We start from the raw sequence: 23,569 nt of genomic DNA, 5'->3' as shown, positions 1-23,569 counted from the left end.
AACCTTGATCAATGTAGAGTTGATACAACTAAGAGTTTGACTCATCATTGGAATCATGGCACTGCAATGAGAAAGATAACAGATCAATGAACCAGGAAAACTCCACACTTAAACAGGAAGCTCTCTGCAATTGCCTTGGAAAGAGTAAAAGCTGCACAACTTTGAGAAATGCCAATATGGCAGGAGACTTCAGAAGTGCTAAATATAAAAACATTACTTGCTTTACATTAAAACTTAAGGGTTTTGGATATTCATGACAGCTTCAAGACCTCCTGTGTTTTAATCCCAGCCCCAAACATCTGATTTAAAAACCTGATACAACTGTATCAGGAAAAAATTGAATTGGCAGATTAGCATGTACTGTCAGTTACCTTTTTTTTCTCCATAAAATCAAAGGCTTTAAGAGTGTCTAGCAGCAATTTTATAGCTGCTAATTCAATTCTAAATTACTTCTGTAACTATTGCAACATGTAATCAAATCATTTCATATTGGTTAGCAGCAGATATCCAGTAGGGAGGATCCAGGAGTTGCCTTGCACTTGTTACAGCACTTGTGATATTTCCAGTACAGAGCTAAGTGTTATTCAATCTCCACCACAAAAACCCAAATAAAATGGAGAGAGAGGGGTCAGTCACCTGCACTGCCCATGCTGAGGCAAGGGTTTTACACCTGCAGGAACAAGACAGACACAACACCAGGCTGATAATTTAAGCATAGAAGTCTTGACCAAGTTTTTTTCATCTAGACCACTTGTTTTTTCACAAGAGAAAAGGAAAATAACACTTTGTTTAAAACAGGCTTTTTATCCAAGGTGCTTTTGGCCCAGCAATGCAGCTCAGGGCTTCTGATCACAACCTGGTTTCTGTTCAAGCTGAAAACCACCAGGTCAGTGAAAACAAACAAGGGTTCATGGAGAAGCCCAGAGCTCTGCAAAACAGTAACCAGTGAGGAACAAGAACCAGAGGAGAGCCACAAAGAAGAACACACTGACACAGAGCTGTGAGGAAGAACCTATGTAGAGCTATAAAAAAGAGCACATGGACACTAAGAGCTATAGAGAAGAACACACTGACACAAGTTCATGAAGTTCAGCTTAGGACAAGCTACCAATAAATAAGATATTGGGCACTAGTGTCAGATATTCTATTAGTGCATGTCCCAAGTGCCACTGACACCAACACTGCTCCAGCCTTCATTGCTGCTGATGTTTCAACTGCTGCATAAAATTCAAGGATTAAATACTGGCCTTTTTAAAAGAGATGTGAAGGGGCTTGATTTAAGTATCAAAGCCATTTTAATGTTGCAAATAATATGTCAAACTTCCACTGTTTCAGATTGTTCTGGCAAATCTGGAATTGAACAGCCAAGGGCAAACCTGAAAGCTGGCAGGAGGGGTGTCTGCTCTTACCTGGGCTGCTGCTGGGGCTGCTGCTGCTGGGGCTGGGGCTGCTGGAGGAGCCTGGCTGGGTGGAGGTACAGCAGTTGGAGGTTGTGCAGGTGCTTGTCCTGCAGCCTGAGGTAGTTCAGTAGGTGCCTGTGCTGGAGCATTGAGTGAAGGACCTGGAGGCTCAGCTGATGGAAAGAGCTGCAAGTAAAAAGGAGTTTTAGTGAGAAAAGGAACTCAAGAGTTCTGATTCAAGCACCAGCTTTCCCAGAAATGCTTGTCTGCCACATAAATCACTTGGAGAAGTTCAGTGCTAAGGGTATTTCCAGGCTTCCAGGACATTAATGCTGATCCCAAGTTGGTGTTCAGGGGTTTAATACATCCTTATGTCCAGAGACCCCATTCTGTCCTGACATTTGCAAGTTCTACTCACCAGTAAACCAAGATACCAGCATGGCTGCAGATCTTGGACAAAAATTACACCCTGTGGCAAGGCTGCATGTACACAGATATATCCAGCTGGGATGAGAGCACCCTATCCTTCAGTCTCCCTCTTTCCTGGAATCTGAGTCCTACTGGTATTTTCAAGTAGCCATGCCCTCAGAGCAGAGGAGCCCTGCTTTGACTTGTAGTCCCTTTCAGAGAACAAGCCCAGCAAAGCAGTGAGATAACTACTGACAACTGAGCCTTTCACCAAGCAAATGTCAGAGTAATCTGAGTGTCAATGGAAAGTGAATTTAGAGCTCTTCAAATCACACTAGAGAAGATTTAGGACTTAAAGTCTCTTGCAAAAAACAAACCCAACCAAGCAAACAAAAACAAATCCATATGAAATTAATTGGAGGGTGGGGAAAATGAGCTAAATGGAAATTTAATATCTTTTTTACCTCTTGTTATTCAGTACAGAGAAACCAATTTTGGCACAGGAGCCAAAGAACTGTCAGCTTGATGGCACTTCAATGTGCCCTCCAGCTTACTCTGGCAGGTTGTAGGAAATATAAATCACCTTCAATGCTGGAAACCTGGGCAAGAGACTTCCAATGGGAAAATTCATCCCAAAGGGATTCTGGTTTTCAGCTTTTCTTTTTTAAATTTAGAATTTATGTCAAATTACAGTGCCAGAACTGTAGTCTTCTCATAATCTCCCTTTATAAACACTTCTTGGAAACAAATAAAGGAAGAACAGGACAGCTCAACCCAAGACTAATTTCTAAGAGACAGCTCTGTTATCTTTCAACACAGGTAGGGAAAAGACAGACACTGCACAGTCTCTGGCAGATAAGCTGTCCCCATCACTGAAAGATGAGACATAGCAATATTCCTAATGTAAGAAACAGTTCAGAACTGAAGAAAGATGATAAATTGCAACTGAAGCTGTGTTTGCTATCAAATACTACTAACAGAATTCTTTCACAGTTCTGAGCACAGGTTCCAAACCACAGAATTAGACAATACAAACCAGACATCCTAAAGTTGTGTTCTGTTGGGTTTATGCAGTTTGGAGGGTTTTTTTTAAGGCGGAAATGAGAAGATACTTGTTTTGCTCAGATTATTACTGTGACCAATTAATTACCTTGAAACAAACAGACTTTTGCCACAGCAAGCTGACAAGACACACAACAAACTTACCTCAAGAAGAGCTCTTGGCACTACACAGCCAAGGATTCCTTTTATAGGGAGCTCTTCAAAGAGAGCTCAGCTAGATACTGGCTTCTACTTCACACAATATTGCTTTCAAAGGTTAATAAAGCATGTTCCTTGAAACAACAGCAATAATTAGGAGTCATCTTTTCAAGTTGCCATTTGCAATTATAACTTACCTCGGAGTTCTGTACAGGTTCTTTCACTCTGGGAGACTAAAAAACAGAGAAAAAGATGTCATTGCCTAGACCACAGTGAAGCTTACTGACTAGGAGGACTTGTCAGAACTATACTGAACATGAGAAACCTACCTAATTGTTTGAAGTTACAAATGTGTATTAAGATGCATGATAAAAGGCTCACCAGACAATTTGTTGTCACATAGTACCACTCAGAAACACAGCCACATTTCAGACCCTGCAGCCATTATTTCCACAGTGGCACACAGTACCCTAAGTTGCTATCACTGTTACTCATTAGCAAAATCCAGGACTCTTGAAGATCACTCAGATTGGATCAAATTACTTAAGCATCGAGATGGGAAAATCTATTTTAAGCTACTCAAGTCTGGCAGAAAAAGATAAACACAGATCTGCCTGGAAGAATTCTGCTAGGAAACAAGTTCCCTTCACTTACTTAGGGAGATAGTTTCCAAACCAACTTGCTTAAAACATACAGAACCTTTACAGGGTGGGAGGGAGGAATCAGCCTTGCTTGTGCTGCTTTTTTGAAGGAAATCCCTGGCCTGCTCCCCCTGCCTTGGACCCTGCATCTGCTGTGGTCTTTGTGAGAGAAAGCAGAGAACCGACAGGTGGGTGCACACTCAGCAGTGAAATGAAGAGACCAGGGAACAACGGGGAAAGTGCAGGCAAAGCAACGTGACCAGCTCTTGCTTATCAGTAAAACAAAGATAGCACTGCACCAGCTGTTTCACATGAGCAGGGGAGATTGCCAAGTATTCCTGGAAAGCCCTGCAATTAGGAGAGCCTGCAACTTTGACTTCCAACAAGTCCACTTAGTGGAGATGGGTGGGATGGTTTGGTCCATGCTGGGAATGAAAAACCCTGTTCCTTCTCTACATAATGGTCCAACAGGTTGCTGTTTGGATAATACAAGCAGGACAGCAGAACATTAAGGCTCATCAGGTCCCTACTCTGATAGAATTTCTCCACTAAGAGAGGCCACTACCCTAATGAGTGCAGATCAGAGCAATTGTAACATATGACTCAAAGGCTTCTTGTGAGAAAAAGTTAAGAAATCTTACTCTCAGAACAGCAAGTTTCAAAAATGCCTCTGGACAGGGGGAGAAGGAACAGTTCCCTCAGCATGACTGTGTGTAGGCAGTGTCAGGGAAAAAGTCACACAGTCAGAAAGGTAAAGCCTGAAATCCATCTCAGTGTGCTCAGCCTTCACTTGACAGTTACCAGGTGGGATGAAAAACATGGCATTGCTCCCAGAGAAACAGCCCTGCTCCACATTGCTGCAGTGCTTTTCCAGGAACAAAGCTCATATCCAAGAGTACCTGGATACCTCAAGGAATTACATAAAAGAAAAGATCAGTGTGCTAAGCACTGTCCAGATGAGTATGGAAACACTGGCCCTGCCCCTCAGCTGACAACTGATCCAGATGAATGACCAACAGAAGTGGTGAGAGCCAGCTGAGTATGAGCCAGCAAGTGCCCAGGTGGCCAAGAAGGCCAATGGCACCTGGCCTGGATCAGGAACAGTCTGGCCAGCAGGAGCAGGGCAGGGACTGTCCCTTGTACTCAGCACTGCTGAGGCACCCTGAGTGCTGTGTTCAGCTTTGGGCCCCTCACTACCAGAAGGACATAGAAGGGCTGGAACAAGTCCAGAGAAGGGCAACAGAGCTGGGAATGGCCCTGGAGCCCCAGGAGCAGCTGAGAGAGGTGAGGGGGGGGGCTCAGCCTCGAGGAAAGGAAGCTCAGGGGGGCCCTTCTCACTCTCCACAATTCCCTGACAGGAGGATGCAGCCAGGTGGGGATCAGGCTTTTTCTCAGGTAACAAGTAAAAGAAGAAATGGCTTCAAGTTGCAGCAGGGAAGGTTTGGATTGGATATTAGGAAAGATTTCTTCCCTGGGCACCCTTTCAGTAAAGTGGTAGAATGACCATCTCTGGAGGTGCTCAGAAAATATGAAGAGTTGGCCCTTGGAAACAGGGTCAGTGGTGAGCACAGTGGCTCTGGGCTGCCAGTGGGACTCAACAATCCTGGAGGTCTTTTCCAACCTTAACAATTTTATTATTTGATTAAACACATGGATGGAAAGAAAACAGGACAAACATTAAAAAACATTTACCTAAGGCACAAATAGGATGACTTTGGGGACTAGTTCTAACTATTTTTTGCTTGTGTAATCAAAGATGATGTGAGTAAGCAGTGAAATGTGACCACACAACTCACCACTGCACAGATTTATCGGGTAACAGAAAGTGCACAATTTAAAAGCCCACAGAGCACAACTGCTTTAATTTGAATTCAAGATTTTAAATGCAGAGAGGAAGTTCAGAAGGTTTTTGTATCCAAAAAGTAATGTTGACCCAGCAAGTCACCATATTCAGTGAATTGAGGAGATATGTTTGGCTTTGGGTATAATAAATATTTGCCTGCTTTCAGATGCAGTCCTAGGAAGAGACTTGTAAAATATATGTTTGCACATATTAAATTCACCCTATTTTTTCTGTGAAGTGGAAACAAGTAAAAAATATCAACACTTTCCATTTATGTAGATGATTTTATGCAGATTAATACTTCACTATTTTGGCACATTAAGTCAATCTGCAGGGCCTCCTTTTACTGCAGTAAAATGCAGGTACAGACAGAATCACAGAATCACAAATTGTTTTGGGTTGGAAAGGACCTTCAAAAATCCTCTACTCCACCCCCACTGCAAGGGGCAGGAAGAAAAGGTGCCACCTAGTTAACACAAGTTATTTTACCCAACAACTTGGTTAAAATTGCAGAGGGATTCACAGACAGGTAGAATTTATACCAAGAGTTTGAAATATGACCAAAAACACAAGATAAACACTAATCCTCAATAACACCACTGTATTCATGGCAAAAAAATGGCAGTTTGGATACAAGTCTTAGGATTGCTTGAAAAGGAATCAAATTCAAGTACCCAGGCAGACATGTAGAGGTTCCACAGTGCCCTTCCTGACATCCTGGAACAGGCAGGTGTCCCAGAGTGCTGTGTTACATATGGGGTGCCTCCAAAATGATAATTCACATCTACAGGGAGGTGACTGAATCAAGACCTACTACTCCAAAATCCTTCCTAAAGGTTTGCTGAATGGGAGACCTACAAGTAAGGGCCAAGCACAGCCCAAATGAGAGTGGATCAGGACAGGCAGCAGTACAAGGAAAATATATCAAAGCATCAAGAAAACTCCTCTTGAAAAGGAGCTTGTAAACATGTGTGTCAATCTGCTTTTTCCTGCCTAGGAAGAATGAAACACAAGTAAGTACTGTTCAAAACAAAGTAAACAGTGTTAAGTCATGGCAGCCTGAGCTTTGAAACAAGATACAACAAGTTCTAAATAATCTCTGGAAAAGAATTAGACTCTTTTACAATGTTGCCTCCTAAAATTTGATGGTATTCTAGCCTACAAAAGGAATTTAGAAGAATTCAGCTTATATCTAATAGCTTATTCATCAAAGAATTTCAGTAGTAGCTACCTGGTACCAAGAGATTTTCCTTGATCATGTACAATACAAGGCTGGACACAATAAGCTCTTTAAGAAGTCACAAGAGTTGCTGTCACAAATAATGCATTTACTGTATCAAATGGCTTTTAAAAACTCCAAGCATTTCAGAAGATGCTGAAAAGATGCAAAATCTTGCATTTAATATTCAAGTGTCTATTCAGAACAGCAACAGATGCCAGACTAATGAAAGAGAAATGAGAAGTTGTAAAGGGATAAATGCTTCAAACCAATACTGCTTTTACCCCGTTCACACTGAAAAGCTTCCTCTAAAAATCCTCCACTGTCTCACTAATTCAATTACAGGATGATTAAAACACAGTCCACTTCCAGCCACCTGCTGTAGTGAAAAGAGACCAGGCAAACCATTATAGTCAAAACCCACACAGGTGGCTGCTGGGGGAAGACAAGCTGAAAATTCATTGTAATCTTTCAGCTGATCATCATGCATTATTCCTCTGAGTTGTTGGTGAATATTTACATGTGTTGGGAGAGGGGAAAGTGGTGTTTTCTTGAGGATTTTCAAGCACAAGACTAATCCCTCCTGTGAGTTCAGGGATGCTGTGAGGTTTTCTACCAGGATTAATGGATTCCAGTGTAACTGAGGTGGCAGAACCAGGCCCTGCATGTTTCAGGAATCAGCCATAAGAACAGCCCCTATTGATTTCAGCTCCATCCTGGAGAGGGCAGTAGGATAAAACCTCTCCTGACACTTCCAGAAGAAAGCATCTCAAGCAGTTTCCCTTAAAGTGAACATCCTAGCTGCAGTGTATTAGTATGCTGAGCTGGGAGCAGGCTGTCTGAATTAACATTTCCAATTATACTGAACATTCTTGAATGAGACCAGCTGTGCCCCACCACAATGACAGAAAAGATCAATACAATTTCTTCAACCTTCAGTCTGCTTTCTTTGCTTCAGTTCCCAACTCGAGGGAAGGGATTACAGCTTGCTGTGTATCATGCTTAAGGTATGTGCTCCCCAAATATATTTAGACCTACCACAATTGGACAACAAAACAGACACAGTGGAGTTTGAGGACCCACCCTGAGCTGTGAAATTGCTGCTCTGCCTTCCTCACTTTCCTCATCAAGCTCATCATCACTCCATTCCCAGCCACCATCTTCAGTCTTATGAAGACGCCCACTGGAGCCTGGGACTCTCCGGACCTGCCCAGCACAAGAACACAGAATTTACATCTCAAGCAGTTTCTACAGTTGATTTTAGAAGAAATAGCACAGAACATCTTCAGGTTCCATCACCTGCCATGGTGTATGATTATTTTATTGAAACTAATAGCTCTACCTAGAAAAAGCTGTACTGTGTAGTTATTATCAAAATGTGAATACAAGCACAAAAAATAGTACAACTGTAACAGCAAGAGCCCAGGAGGTTTTCAGTACCTTTTTGGATCGTTCAGTGATTGTTGGTGCTCTCTGCAACATCTTCTCTTGTAAAAACTCTTTATTCTGCAAAGAAAAAAATACCAAACATTTGCATTGCTGAAAATGTCCTTTGATGCCTTCATTGTCTCTGATAAAGTAACTGTTAAGTTGTTTCTAGCAGGAAGTGGTTTACGTGTTTCATCCTACTCCCCCAAGGATATTAACCACTCCCCTACTTTGGGCTGCAGTATGTGATGTTTCATCTCAAATACCTTTTCAGTTAACAGTGGCACTCTCCTTATGCAAAGTGACATGGAATTAACAACTGAGGAGCTGGATATTATTCTGATTTATTTGGAAATATACATATTATACTGCAGTATCTGGTACCCTGCTGAGGCACTTGGCATTCTTCCACTTGCAGCTACTACACCACCTGGATTCAACCTCTTTGCTTTATCTTACTCCTAAATTTATGCCTGTCCAACTGTCAAAGGCAAACCTCAGACAGGTTGGGATGTAGGAATCCCTCTGTGCTGGAGCAAACAGAAACTGGGACAGCAAGATTTAAATTGGCTGAAAAAATGTACAGCATTTATGTTTAGAGAGGAAGTAAATGCAGTGATCATAACAGACTGAATACTGGGGAACTGCTGTGATGTTTATTGCATTACATTTCCTCTTCAGCAAGCTGCTCCAGAGTGGCCAATGTGGGCTCCTGAGAATACAATTTTCTCATTGCTGAAGTGTGGGGCCAAACTTGTGGCAGCAGGGGAAGCAGGGCAGTGCAGGCCAGCATTCTGGCATTTGGCTGGGTATTCCACACTACACCGGTGCAGTTGGAAAGCTCTGCTGTCCCTGCCCACACAGAGCTCCCAGAACTCCCCCAGGCAGGATGGAGAGTCTCAAGACACCCTGTCATTCCTGATAAGTGGCTCCCAGCATTATCAAACCACACTTTTACATAACCTAGATGGTATTTAAATATATGACTCAATATAGATGTATAGAAGCTGCACTCTTCAGCCCTCAAGCTCCAGCTGTCAGTTTGGCAGTGGCTGATGTGTGACAGTAATTTAACCCCAAGTGTGAACTGGCACAGGTTTGCACTCCAGATGCTGGCTGGTTAAGCAGTGCCTCATTTACAATAATGTTAATTTTCTATCACCACCCATGCTAATATGTCTCCAGCAGCTTAATGAAAGCAAGAAGGAGATTTAACACACAATGAAGTGTAACATGAACCAGAACTTGCAGAACCAAATGGAGAAAGGTCAGCAATGTGTAAACCATCTTGTCACTTTGGACACCAAGTGTGCATCCAGCATACAGATGCAGACTAATCAGCTGCCTAAAATCCCACTACAGACAGTGAAACCCCAGTTAATACTGTCAAGAGCCCAGACATCAATTAAACCTGCCCTAAAGCAAACTTCTGCATTTCATCAACTGGATCACCCTCCAGATTTCCCTGGCTCATGAAATTATAAAATCACACAATACCTGGAGTCAGAAGGGACCCACAAGGATTGACTCCAACTCCTGGCCCTGCACAGACACCCCAACAACCCCTCCTGAGAGTGTTGTCCAAATGCTCCTGGAGCTCTGGCAGCCTTGAGGTCGTGGCCTTTTCCTGGGGGGGCTGTTCAGTGTCCCACCATCCTCTGGGGAAAGAACCTTTCCCCAGTATCCAAACAAAACATCCCCTGACACAGCTTCAGGCCATTGCCTCGGGTCCTGTCACTGGTCACCAAAGAGATCAGCACTTGCCCCTGTGCTTCTCCTCATGAAGAGGAAGTGCAGCTCTCCCTGGGGTGCACCTGTAAAGATTCCTGTCAGCTTTAACAGGGCATCCAGCTCCTGTACAGATACCTGGTGAGGCCAAATCCATTTAAGCATCTTAATCTGGGAGTTGAAAACTACTCTGATTAATTGGTGATGCTGCCGTGCTATGCCAAGTTTAATCTGTATTCTGTATAAATCCTGTGCACTTTGATCCCAAAAAAATTAAGCAAACAGAAAACATTCCCCATGCTCATGGAAATGCAAATCCTGCCCTGTGCTACTGCTGTCTGTCTCCCTCAGTAAGACCCTGCACGTTGCAGATGCACTAATCCCCAGGCAGTAATTACATAATGCTTGCTGGCACTTCTCTCCAAGGCTAGAAATGGGAGTTTCCCACTGGTTTGTATCACAGGATCTTCACTTTCCATAAGGCAACACAGGGTGAAATATCTTTAGGTAGCTCTTGCACAGTGGGTCTCATTCAGCCCCTCACACACAGACTGATTGGAGAGTTTACTAAGATCTAAGTCACACTCACTGCAGCAGAGACCTTTGTGGCTGGACAGGCAGCCAGAATGGCACCATTACAAAGGAAGAACAAACCCAAAAGGCACTGAAAGACATTTCAATGCTCAAGAATTCCTAGATAATTTCTGTTAACAACAGCATACACAGGAGATACAGAAGGGGGATGTTATTCTGCTCCTTCACAATGACCCATTCAACTCACTCAGCTCTGCTGGCTCCAAGTGAAAGAGCCCACACTCCTGCCAGTAAAGCTGTCACCCACACCTATCGTGCTTCTGAAAAGTCCTTTCCACAGCCTCTGCACAAATCAGTTTAGGAAGTGTTTTCTTACCTTTGCTTTTGTGAAAAATTTGTGTCTTAGGAGTTCTGCTGCTGTTGGTCTGTCAATAAAAACAGATGTAGAAAAGACAATTATAAATGCTCCCTTTCAACCCAACGGTCTTCCAGGCTGCTGCAGCTTGTTGGCATCTCGTGAGGGCATCAGCTTCTCCTGTATAATTCCCCTAAAATCAATGTATTCCAAGTAAATTTTACACCAGCAATCTTTTAAATTACTCAGTGTATTCTGAACAAGGTTTATTCTGTTCAAAAGCAATGAATAACTTGAGACTGGTGGGGAGAATTTGCTCCCATTTTGATGCTGAACTTGAGACTCTTAGATAACAACAGAATCACAGAAAAAATTTCCTCAAAATGGAAATCACAGAATCATCACTGGAGTGCAGTACTCACCCTGTGCAAGTAACAGTTATTTCAGAGATACCTGATTAAATGTGTGTAATTAGTTCTATTAAACACAGTCAGGATGATCAATCTTGGTCTAAAAGAACATGAACAAGTATAAACTATTTTCCCCTTTAAGTCAGACTTCAGAATAAATACTGAAGAGACATCCCTTAGTTGGTTTAGGAGGAATTTGCTAAAGACTCAAGCCTACATGAGAAAGTGGCAGCTTACAGCATTTTCCACACTGCAAACAGTGCTTAAATAGTAACAGAGTTTAATCAGTGACTTGCAAAGGCCATTCATCACAGGGTTTATTTCATCACAGAGTGCTCCAACAAAAGGCATCCACCTCAGAGCAAGGGAGCCCCTAAAATAATGAAAAAGCAGTTGCACTAAATTCTCTTCCCATGCAATATGCCAACCTCCTGCTCCCACAGTCAGGACAATGCCAGTGGCTGTCAGAAGTGCTTGAGGAGAGCAGGGCTGTGCCACAATTCAGTGATTATGTATAACCTGACCAGCACACATCCTAACCTGCAAGGACAGGATATGATTTAGAAAGGTGAAAAAATGTCATGTTGGGAAAAAAAGAAAACAGCTATCAACTTTTATCAAGCACTCCAGTGGATTCATTATGCATTTCAAGTGTAAAGCTTGTTAGAAGAGAGAGACTCATTGCACAGTGCGTGAGAAGCCTGTGTTCCTGGATCTGACACAAGAGGGAACTGAAAAATGTCTTCATTATTATTATTTTATGAAAGCACTTTTTCCTTTCCAAAATTAAGTCTGCTTACTGAGGAGGAAAAAAAAAACAACCTAAGAGGTATTAAAAAAATGGCACAGCAAACACAGCATCCCCTTGGTAATATTTCCTACGTCACTGAGTAGTCAAGATACTGTTCAAGGAAGGCTGAAAGTGTCATCAGGTCACTTAAGCAATCTGTATTGATGAAAACATGTTGGTAAAATTTGTCAGTGTTTTTCCTGATTTCCCATCCAAACCAAATATTACATATAATTAAACAAGTCAAAACTACACTGAAAGCCTTCTCTGCACTGCTAAATTTTAAAAAGTTTATTTATGTAGTTTTGGAAGTAAACACACATTGCCCAACCTGTAATTTCTGATTTGTAAACACAAAGCAGTTTTGATTGGGAACAAAACATGAACTGAAGTCACCTGCTGGAGGTGGCCAAGGGAGAATGGCCCTACCCAAGCAGTGGACTGGGATGCACTCTCATTAACCCAAATGGAAAATGTGTGCCCTGGCCAGGCACAGTGCCAGACATTTATCCATAAAAATAAGGACAGAGAATTTGTTGCCACACAGCAAGACTGCTGTATTCCTTGTCACTGAAAGGTTGGAGGGGCACAGAGTATTTCAACTTCAAAAAATAGGGACCATAATGATGTTTGTGAGTTAGGGGGTTTTTTGTTTGCTTGTTTATTTTAATTTATTTTGGTGTGATCCATTCTTACCTTTTTTCAGGGTCTTTTTGTAGGCACGATGAAATCATCTTCCTAAATGATTTCCCATATTTCTTCAGCATCTCCTTATCTTGCACACCAGTTTCCAAAGATGGAGGATCATTTTGTAGTGTCAGCATTAAAACCTGAAATAATTATTGCTATTGGCAATGAGATCTTTCTTGGGTTTTGTCAGAGACACATCTTGGGGAAAATGTATTTTAGACAAGCACTTTTATCAAGCATCTGAGTCAACAAGGATGAGTTAACAACAAAGAACCACAATTTAAGTTACTGCTTCCCATCCCATCTCTTGGCCCACACTGCAGTCTGTGGGCCAAACACAAGGCTGGAATGTCTTTTCAGGTCTGTTTTGTGGGATTAAAAGTGCAAGCAGAGCAGAACTTCTACCAGTTTTCCTCATTCAGGATGAGCAGTTGGGCAAAGCTTTTGATTCAATGTACCTCCCTGAGGTATTTCTCAGTTAGAAATCAAATTAAAGACAGAGGAGCAACATAAAAAGATACATGAGTTCACTTCCATGTACCAGTGTGACAGCAGGTGAAGACATTCCTCACACAAGCAGCTATCAAGGCAAACTGGTTCTTTCCCTCACATCACTTAAATATTCTGAAGGAAAGAAGAAAATTACTCATTTCCATTTCCACTTGTCACCTACATACAGATGAATATCTATTTTTAGAAGAGGAAACAGCACATAGCGCATTTAAATAGCTTTCAACAGCTACATTGCTTAGGGCAGCAAAAGCCCATCAATCTAGCTGAAATTACACAGCCCATGACAGAATTCCCTGCTTTCTTCCCCACTCCTTGAAGGGTCACTTAATGCATGAGTAATTTTGCTGCATAACAAAATTAATCTGCAGTGCAATAAAATTATATTCAATAAATAAAATAGAGAAGGCTTCTTGCAGGCTGCATGACTGCAACCCAAACCTCACAGAACTGGGAATTCAATTCTATCTAGCATATGACAGCACTAAGTAGGTGCTGTTGATACTAAATAGGTGATGTTGGTATTCAGAGCTTCATCCTGTGCATTCAAACTACAATAAACTGAAGTAAAATTTGCAGGAGCTGCTGTAAAATGCTACCAATAATCACAGCCCAGAAGGAATATCAATAAAACCAGCAGCACCTAAACCAGCAGCACTTTCCCCTGAACTGCTCTCTGCTCTGCCACAGCCACTGATGTTGTAGGAAATTTAATGGCATTTCTGAACCACTCAGCCTCTCAACAGTCCCTGCACGTAGATGACAATTCTTAAAAGTAATTCTGTTCTGCAAGAGTTAAACCTATGCAAAGTCCATCAATTTGGCATGGATGTGCCTGTTCTGAGTGAGGAGTAGCTGGATTTCCAAAATGCCATTGTGATTGTGGTGTGGGAGGGGATGCACCCAGCCCCTGAAGAAGTGACACCCAACTCCCACAGCACTTCAGCAGGTGAGACTGAAAAAATGGGAGTTTGCCCACAGTGTCACTGAATGGTTTGAGCTGGAAGGGACCTTAAAGCTCATTTAATTCCAATCCCTCTGCCATGCACAGGGACGCCTTCCACTAGCCCAGGCTGCTCCAATACCCACCCAGCCTAGCCTTGAACACCTCCAGGGATGGTGCATCCACAGCTTCTCAACTCATTCCAGTGCCTAACCACCCTCACAGTAAAGAATTCTTTTCTCACATATAATCTAAATCTCTCCTCTTTCAGTTTACAGCCACTCCCCTTTGTCCTATCACTATCTGCCTGTGTGAAACAACACTGTTGCATTGCCAACAATGGAGGGACTTGACACCCACAGGCCTCATGTCCCAGGTCTAACCACGAGCCCTGGGGGTAGAACAGGTCTCCACATGCTCATGTTTGATCTCAAGGACCACACATCCCAGGAGGGGAACCCAGCTGGCTTTAAGAGGATGGGCCAAAAGGGCTTAAAGTTTTGTGATTGAGACAAAGCCTCATCAGATATCACAAAGGAGATGAGCAGCATGCTAGAAGCAGCTCTTGGTCCAAGAGTCACGAAACAGAAAGTTAGTCAAACTTATAAGGTGATCTAAGGTTCAAGATATTTGAAAAAGAATTTTGGTGTGTCATGGTTTAAATAAGAACATTTCTTTCATTTCAACCTTAATAATATACTATTGTTAACAATATAACAGTTTCATACTGATGTGGTACTTTGAACTGGATCAGTGATTGACAGGTTTGTCAGTGTTAAACAAAATTAAACATTCTTTCAGATAACTGGTAACAGGAGAGGTATCAAGAGAATGTCTGACAGGCATTCTCTAGGATTGTCAGTGCAAGAGAAAGAATGGCTGGCCAAGTGTCACTGGGTGCCCATAAGGCATTCTGGATCATTATTTATAACCCTAAAAACATCTGCTGACTTCAGAGGTTTAAAATACAAATCACTTTCCTTAAGAATGGTGAGACTCAGGATCTAAATAAAAACTGCAGGTTCAGATAATGCTGATGAAGGGGCGTATTTTTAAAAAGTGACTCGATACATCCCAGAACATCATGATCCACAAGTGCAGGTTGAAAGGACAAATTCTTCTATGCAATGTGCTAAATTGAGAGGACAAACTCTTCTGTGCAACATGCTAGCCAAATTCTTGAAAACATCCACAGAACACACTGATCCCTTATCTTCCACAAATATCTGGAGATCTGCTCACCTTCATCGGAGGGTATTTATGGTAAGGAGCTGCTCCTGTGGCCAGTTCAATAGCAGTGATCCCAAAGCTCCAGATGTCTGCCTTGAAATCATATCCTCTGACCTGAAAAATATTAGAGGATGTTATCATGTGCCACTTGCTGTCCTTTCACACACCCTTTCCCCATGAATTTGGAAAGACCAGCACTACAGAGATGGAAACAACGCTTTCTCCCTTCTCTCCCCCAGCTCCTCATGCCTTCCAGAAGGTGTTTTAGAAGTCACAGTCTGATGAAAATCATGGCTGTGCACTGTACAACCAGGACTGCTCTGCCATAAACTCCACTGCAGAACATAAAGGAGCACTGGGCTAACCCAGGCTCTGACTTCTACACACAGACACAGAGAATTATTACAAAGTGCAATAAAACTCTCATTGTTAATAGATGGGTTGCTACCCCTTGGGACACCCAGCTCACTACACTTTTAATCAGCCTGACTGCAAATATGCCCCATCCTGGAACTTCACAACACACCAGCCCAGTAAAAGCCCCTCGTTCCTGCCTGCAGACTAATGTTTCCCTCCACTAATTATCAGTAGCTTCTGCACTTGACATTAAACACAGGCTTGTTCAGGAAAATTTATAGCATTTACTTCCCCTCCTGCACAGGAAAAAATATTTCATATGCCAAAGCAGTTACTTCCTCATTATCATTAGGTAATATTTTGGCACTTGCTTTCTCCGCTGCAGGGGAGAGACATTATGTACTAACTTCAAGAGCAGCTCTGAAAATCAAAGCATTTTGGTTGCTTAGGATGGTTTGTGTTTCTTCTAACTACACTATGGAAAAATGAAAATTGGATCAGAGCAGAGCTAACAGGGTACTGTGCTCAGCTAACTTAACAAGCTTCAGAAAGACACTCCTTGTGATGCAGCCAAAAGCATTCCCCAAGCTACCTTAAAGATGATCTTGAATCTTGGCAAACTAACAAAAACCCCTCCTGTACTATTTGTCATGTAATACTAGAGTTGGACTGAAACTTGTTATAGAGACAGGAATTTACATCTTGCACTGATTTCTTCCACTCTGTAAGCACAATTTTCAAGAGCCCTAAAAGTCTGAAATGTTTCTTGAAGTGCCTCAGTTTATGGATACCATGACTTTGAACAGATTTCAAGTCAGTTAAATAAACAAGCAGATATCTAGTAACATTTAAAAGAGCACAGGACAAGAAGAAATGCACTGTAAAGGTGGCGTTTTTTGTCTTCTCACACTATTTTTAGGTTTGGAGAATAACTTTTGGGCATTTCTTAGCTCCATCTTTCATTTATTCTTGCAGCACACCAATACACTGCACATCTCTCCATTTCCTGACAGGATTTTAACAGTTTAGTGTGAGGGGTTTTTTTTCATTATTTCACATAATCCTGCTTGCAAGTGAGGGCTAAAAAGCTCAAAACTGTCTGCAGTAGTTCATCTTGACATCTGTCCAATACATTAGTCACCACCCTGCAGTTAGTTTATATCCCCAACATTTATTTTTCTCATCAACTTCTTTTTTTGCCATAAATCCACCGAGTGACCATATATTAAAAGACAATGTTGAGCAATCAAATATTAACATTCTGAAGGAATTTAATGGTGCTGAAGTAAACCAGATGGAATTGGTGAATAATATCTACATGTCAAGCCCTCTGTCCCTCTTCCCGGCTGGATCCAGTGGCTCAGAGTGACACCTGCTGGAAGGCAGCATGATCATCTCATGGACACTGAAGGATTTCACACCAGCATCATCAGCATCCCATTAAAATACTGCTTTAATTTGATATTTGCAACTGGCTACATGTGCACAGCCTTGGTGCAGGCACTGCAATCTGTAAAAAATTTACCTCCTCCTTTGGAAACACATTTGTGGGGAACCACCCCTCACTTTGTCACTGAAACCTTCATTTCCCATTTTTAGCTCCCTCTTTAAGGCATTTTCCCCTTTTATCCTGGGGACTGCAGCTGCAAAGAGCCTGGAGCAGCACCATTAGATCCTGGCCAGGCTGCTGAGGCCTGGGCACAACACACAGGGCAGAAAAGCAAGGGACAGCTCTGATCTAGCTTCAGAAACACCAAATACTCTATTTTTATTTACTTTTAACTTAGCATTAACTAAAAAAAAAAAATCCAGAAGAATATGACAGTGAAGCAGTTCAGAATTAAGTTTGCAAAGACAATCCTGACTTGGGAAGTGTGGCTTTATCCTGCCCTGTTAGTCCTGCACTCTGAGGAGGCTGCAGCAGTGCTGGAATGCACTGGCCCCTCAGTCCCACCATGGGGAGCCACTGAAAAGGGCAAACATTAAACAAGCCTTTCATCAATAATATATTTAAGGTACTCCAAAATTATCTCCATTCCTCAGGGAGTTTTGGATATTGGAAAAAATGCACTTTAATGCACTTGTGTTTAGCTGCATTTGATTTTAGATACAGAGATGCATGGGGGTCTTATTTAAGATCCTCCCAAGCTTTAAAATATTTTACTGGAAACAACAACAAGGAGAAATGTATCAAGGTGGATTCACTTTAATAAAACAAATCCTTAAATATTTAAAAAAAATTGGAAAGAAAAATGGAAACCCATTTATAGCCAGTTATATTTCTGCTTAGCACACCTGTCAGAAACCCAGGCCTCTGTCAAACTCATCTTAAGGGCATGAGGGATAATTTTCAGAATGTTTATGGCAATGAACATCAATGCCATCAATAGCTACTGCAAATGCCTTGGTAAGACTGTGGTGCAATTTTCTCTGTGAATCTTTCTCAGAAATGGGCAGCAATTTTATATTAAACAAAGTTTCCAGGTGTCCTTCACCAGAAGTCACACAGACAAAGCTTCTGTAGTTTAGTCTAGAAGCAGTGGAGGACAAAAAGTGGCATTTCTCCATGCAAGGGGAAGAAATATGACATCTTTTAGTGAGCCAAAAGAGCAGAGGAAGAAGGGGGAGATGCAAGCATTCCTCAGCATTTAGATACTCACAAACCAAGAGAAGTTAAAAACCTGAATGAAGTCAAATGCATGTTATTATACTGAATTAACTCCCCACTGTGACATGTGACAACTAACTACCCCAAATTGTATGTTTGCAGATGAAGAAGAGCACGTTACTGAGCTGTGCATGGCATATTTACCATGTGTGAAACTATTTATATTCTACCTCACATGCATGCAAAAGGGAGGGGCAGGTTTATCTTCTTTATGCAACAACTGAGCTGTCTCATCCTCACCTTAGGCAGGAGCCTGAAGAGAAGCAATGGGGCAAAAATCTACTGAACATTCAACATTCCCCAGGAAGAGTTTGGCTGCAATAGGCAAGTCAAAGAAAATCCTGTATTTAAGAGAAACCTTAAGGATGTCAAATTATCATCTTAGTTAGAAATAAACATAGTCATTGCTGATAACAGGGAATTCCAGGTGCAGATCAGCTCAGAGGACACTGGGAAAAACAATTCACCTGTTCCATAACTTCTGGTGCCATCCAGCAAGGTGTGCCCACAAAGGTTTTCCTGACTTTATTCCTGGTAATGTCACCACCCGTGGCCAGGAATGCACTAACACCAAAGTCTGCAAAGAAAACAAAAGCAGAATTTATTAAGAACACATCCTGAGCAAACTGAAGGGCTGTCCCTTCTTTCCCCTCATATTCCCAGCCACCCATTAAGTACCAGACCATGCAGTCATGCATGAGGGGTTTCCTAATAAAGGAGGAATGATCAACAGTTAGCTCTGAGTGCTGGTACATGAACTGCCATTCAGCAGTTCACCATTCAATTCCTGGGGACAGCAGAGCTTTCAGCCCCGGCTGGCAGAGAGGAAAATTCCACTTTCCATTACAGCCCACTGGTCACATTAGAGCCTGCCCACAGTCCCCCAGCAGCCCTGCTGCTGTACAAACCTGCCCTGCCAGCCAGAGCTGGATTTACATTTGCATACACACACAACTGCACTGACCCTCAAGCAGCATCCTGTAACATCCACAGCAATCCAGCTGGGTGCAGAAAAAGTCCCTTGAAAGCATTTAACTGTTCTAACTGAGGTATCAGCCCTTTATTCTGGATTTTTTATTACCAGAACATGTTTTATTTGATAATCCTCCATGGCTGAAATGCTCAGTGCTTTAACAGGACCTCAGACTGATGATACTGAACGTGCCAGATACCAGCCTGAGCATCCCAGGGAAGGCTCACAGACACTGATTCACACCCTGCACAGCATCACCCCACCTGAAACACCTTTCACAAACCAGGATGCTGATGGATGCCCTTTGGGCTCACTGGTAGTTGCATTTCTTGGAACAAATCACTCTTTTATGTGAAAACTATGCTGTGACCTCATGTTTTATGCAATTAAGAATGGCATGGAAAACAGAAGCAGCAGCATACAGGGAGAGAATAAAGTATGTTTGTTCAGAGAAGAGCATTACCAAAGATCTGGCAACCAAGTCATTCAAGAGAGGATGGCACTTTGTTTGGAGGAAAAAAAAATAAAAAATCAAGTGACAGAGAAACTGTTAACACAGAACTGCTCCAAACCACACTATTTATGTATTGCTGAATTGCAGCCCTGCAATGGGCCTGTAACTCAATATATAACTCAATTCTCCATAACTTTATCCACACACTTTTTTTTAAACACAGTACAAGCAATCAAAATCTCAGATGCCATTTTTGAGATTGATGACAGACTTGGAGGGCAAATCTCTGAAATTCCAGGGCTATTTAACATAAAACCAGGATGCTATTGATCACAACTGGTTTGAAAATTCTTGAAGCTCTGTTGACAATGTAAAATGTAAAAGCCTTTGCCTCTGTGGCCCAAGGAGACAGAGTTACTCCGTGCTTTAACATCCGTGGCTTAAGGATGTTAAATTGGAGAATTAACTGCAACATAAGATCCCTCTTTACAATGTATAAATCATGGTATTCATATGAGGACTGTCCCAAGTTCCCTCTGCATCACACCAGCAGTGCAGTGAGTCACTTCTCATTAGAATTTCAATATTTGAGGAACACCTCTGAAATTATCACTCAGAAGATGCTGAAAGCTTCCAGCTCACTTCAACAGAGACTTCCAGGAGAGGAACTTAGTGCCCACTGAAGTACTAGACATGGGTAACTGCAAGGTGACATTAAATAAAGCTGCATAGAAATCACAGGGCTAAAATAAGCACTAACAAAAGCCTATCATTAGGATTCAGCTCTTCCAGATGTGCTGACCTGTTTTTTTTCCTGTTCCCAAAGGCATTTTGGCTTCCTGCTATGCTTGGAGTTTTAGCACTCCTACATGGATCACTGTCCCCATCAGTACTGCAATCTGAATCTTCTGGAAACCCACTTTTTGCATAAGTGATTTTTGCTTTGACATCTTCCATGTGAGCACTCACTATTTTTGCTTTTCTCAGAAACTGCAGGAGCTCCCTAAAAGATTCAGAGTAAAGCTGCCTTTCCCTGCTCATTACAGGAAGTCTCCCAAGATCTATTGTTCTAAACACAAGAGCAATCAGAAGTTCTTTTAAATAAGATAATACTAACAGAAACTTGTCCAAGTGCCATCAGCATTTTATTGTGATGTGCTGTATTTGAACTTGCACATATTATCTTACCTCAAGTTTCCATGCAGTCATTTTGAGGGGAAAGGAAATGCCATTCAAAGCAAAAGCATTCCAGCAGTAAAAACACAAGTCCTTCACACAGTATTCACCACATCTTACATCAAACCAGGGTTTATAAATTCCAGATGGAAATCAGGCCCTTACATCTGCCATCTGAAGAAAGCTTAAATGGAATTAAAGTTTATTTCATTACATGGTTGATTTATTTAATGTTTTCCCAATTAATTTCCCTCATTTCCAGTGGGTTAAAACAGGCTCAAACAGCCTGTGCTACTCCCCTGTAAGGAATGACTTTGGGACCATCTTCTCAAATGTCATCTTACTAACTTTATCCAAGCCCCAGCTATTCAGATAAGAATGTGCTTGCTCTCAGGAAATATCTGGAAAGCAATAAAACACAACTCCAACCACAAGTTCAGGTTAAATTCCTTCTTCTGAGCAGTTGGGACCATCTGTGCCTCAGTCTCTCTGCCCTCAAAAAGGTTAAAACACAACTAGGTTATTGCAAATGAATTGAACTCCAGAAAATGGGGAAATCCATGAAATTCAGGATAGCTCTGAAGTGTGTACACATTTGTACTCTTCCTTGGCAGCTCGTGGTTTACATTGGCTCACTAAGGTGATAACTGGCAAGGACTGAATCACCAGAGACAGGGAGGAATTGGGAACGCTTGGAGCAACCACCACTGCTGGGGATCCACCGACTGTCAGCTATCCCAAAGGAGCCCAAAAACTGCAGGCTTCCAGCAATCTGACAGCAAATAACAGTCTCCAGGGTGTCTGGATGGAAGTGGTGGGATTTCTTTTTCTTTTTTTTTTTCCATTTTTCTGAAGCAATGTAAAAAAGATTCATCTGTTGGAGCTGTTTCAGTTATTTAAACCAAAGATTGCTAAAAAAATACCCATAAAGATGTATATTTCCAGACTTTCATATCACAGCAAAACCAATTCAGGATGGGAATTCAATTCTGCTGATGCAGGCTCTGCACAAAATATGGCCAATTTTGTCCCTTCCAGCAGCAATGTGTTGCAAACCACATATCCTACAGGACACTCTACAGTGGCATTGAAGTTGCAGAGTATTGTTTGAAAAAGCATGCCATGAGGCAACAATTCCTGGCACTATGGTATCCAAATTGTCAAACTTAAAAGCTACTCTGGCCACTCTGGAAATGCAGAAATTGAAAAGGAAGACCCAGTACAAACAACTCAGCAACATAAGAGTGCTGTGGCAGGACCACATCACAACAGGCACCACTGCAGGTGTGTGTCTCAGGAAGACACATTTCTACCATATTCTAGATTGTTTCATCCAAATCTAGAAGTCAGCTGTTAAAAATAATCTCTCCTTGGCCCTCTCATGCTGTAACACTACCTTAATCCTAAAAAGCCCAAGTACCTGCTACTACATGTAGCTACCTACAAGGTACATAGAAGGGAAAGAAAGGAAGAATGTGCACTAAGAGCCAGGATGAAGGTCAGCTGATATCAGAGGGGCTCCTACAGAGATTGGCATGCTTGAATCAGACTCTAAAGCAGTTTTCAACTTCAACAGGGGCAGAAAAACAGAATAATTCAATCTTGACTTCAAAATCACTTTGAGTTGTCTTTAAACAAAAAGCATTTCAGAAGACAGCACTAGATGTTATTTTCACTGGTCATCTTCCTTCTTGTTCAGTTGTTCACCATCAGAAAATATCTGCAGTTGTACTGAGTGCTTTCCTGCAAACCTTAAAGCTTTTAGAGCACTGAAGATGAATGAACCTGGCAGCAAGAAGAGGAAGGCAGCGGTAAATAGCAATTTTGTGCTGAGAACGCAGCAGATGGTAGGACACCAGATAAAAGGAAGATTACTGGAGAACAAGAATCAAAGGCTTCTTTCCTTTTAAAGTCTAGATTGATGCACAGTGGTATTGGATCTGTAAATGCACACTTGTCCTCCTGCTTCACAAAGTAACTTCAGGATGACAAATCCCAGGCTGGGTGACACCACCCACTGCCCTCGGAGACGTTCACAAGTGGTTTCAGCAATCAAACAGTGCAACATCTCTTCGGAAACACAGATAGTACCAGTGACACAAAGAAAAAGTTATTTCACAACTCTCTGCTGCAGGAAAGGCCCTAGAAGTCTCCACCAATCATAGAAAAAAATACTTTTGGCCCTTTTTTTGAAAGGCAGAAGAGGCTCCAAGGTGTTCATGATACAACACAGGCTCCTCGAGCGAACCCTTCAATCAACACTCCCCTCCCAAGTTAGATTTGTGCCTTGCCCCTTGTTCAGGCAATTTAATCTCCCAAAGTTAGAGTTTCCTAAGGGAAAGTGGGGAATGACACTGCCTGCATCATAGCTCTATGTTTATGTAGAGCACTATTTTAGTGCCATGAATTAAGAGCAGTCAGGAACACAGCGAACCGGTGACAAGCTGGCATGGATTTGTGGAAAGTTACACAAATTCAGTTACACAAGTTTTGCCTGGCCTTAACTCTCCCCGTTTTATAAATAGATAAAGAGAGAGGGGTTAGGCAATTTGCCCAGGATCAATTAGCAAGTCCTGAACAACTTAGGGAAATCTCAATCTACTTCAACTGCT

The 23,569-nt window shown here is 42.0% G+C and overlaps 1 protein-coding gene across 2 annotated transcripts in view; it reads right to left on the bottom strand.

Annotated features, from left to right (window-relative positions):
- The window catches only part of OXSR1 (oxidative stress responsive kinase 1), an 88,099-nt gene that overhangs the window by 5,886 nt on the left and 58,644 nt on the right, over positions 1-23,569 (bottom strand). For both annotated transcript variants that reach the window (XM_066550735.1, XM_066550743.1), the window contains 8 exons: positions 18,822-18,931; positions 15,342-15,443; positions 12,653-12,786; positions 10,778-10,826; positions 8,152-8,217; positions 7,795-7,917; positions 3,206-3,241; positions 1,410-1,586 (listed from right to left, as the gene is read on the bottom strand). In XM_066550735.1, the coding sequence (XP_066406832.1) occupies positions 1,410-1,586; positions 3,206-3,241; positions 7,795-7,917; positions 8,152-8,217; positions 10,778-10,826; positions 12,653-12,786; positions 15,342-15,443; positions 18,822-18,931 (797 nt within the window). The remainder of the gene's footprint in view (positions 1-1,409; positions 1,587-3,205; positions 3,242-7,794; positions 7,918-8,151; positions 8,218-10,777; positions 10,827-12,652; positions 12,787-15,341; positions 15,444-18,821; positions 18,932-23,569) is intronic.

The sequence above is a fragment of the Molothrus aeneus genome, chromosome 1 (assembly GCF_037042795.1).
Source record: "Molothrus aeneus isolate 106 chromosome 1, BPBGC_Maene_1.0, whole genome shotgun sequence".
Classification (NCBI taxonomy): domain Eukaryota; kingdom Metazoa; phylum Chordata; class Aves; order Passeriformes; family Icteridae; genus Molothrus; species Molothrus aeneus.
The sequence above is the reverse complement of the archived record's forward strand: the minus strand, read 5'-3'. Positions and strand labels throughout refer to the sequence as shown.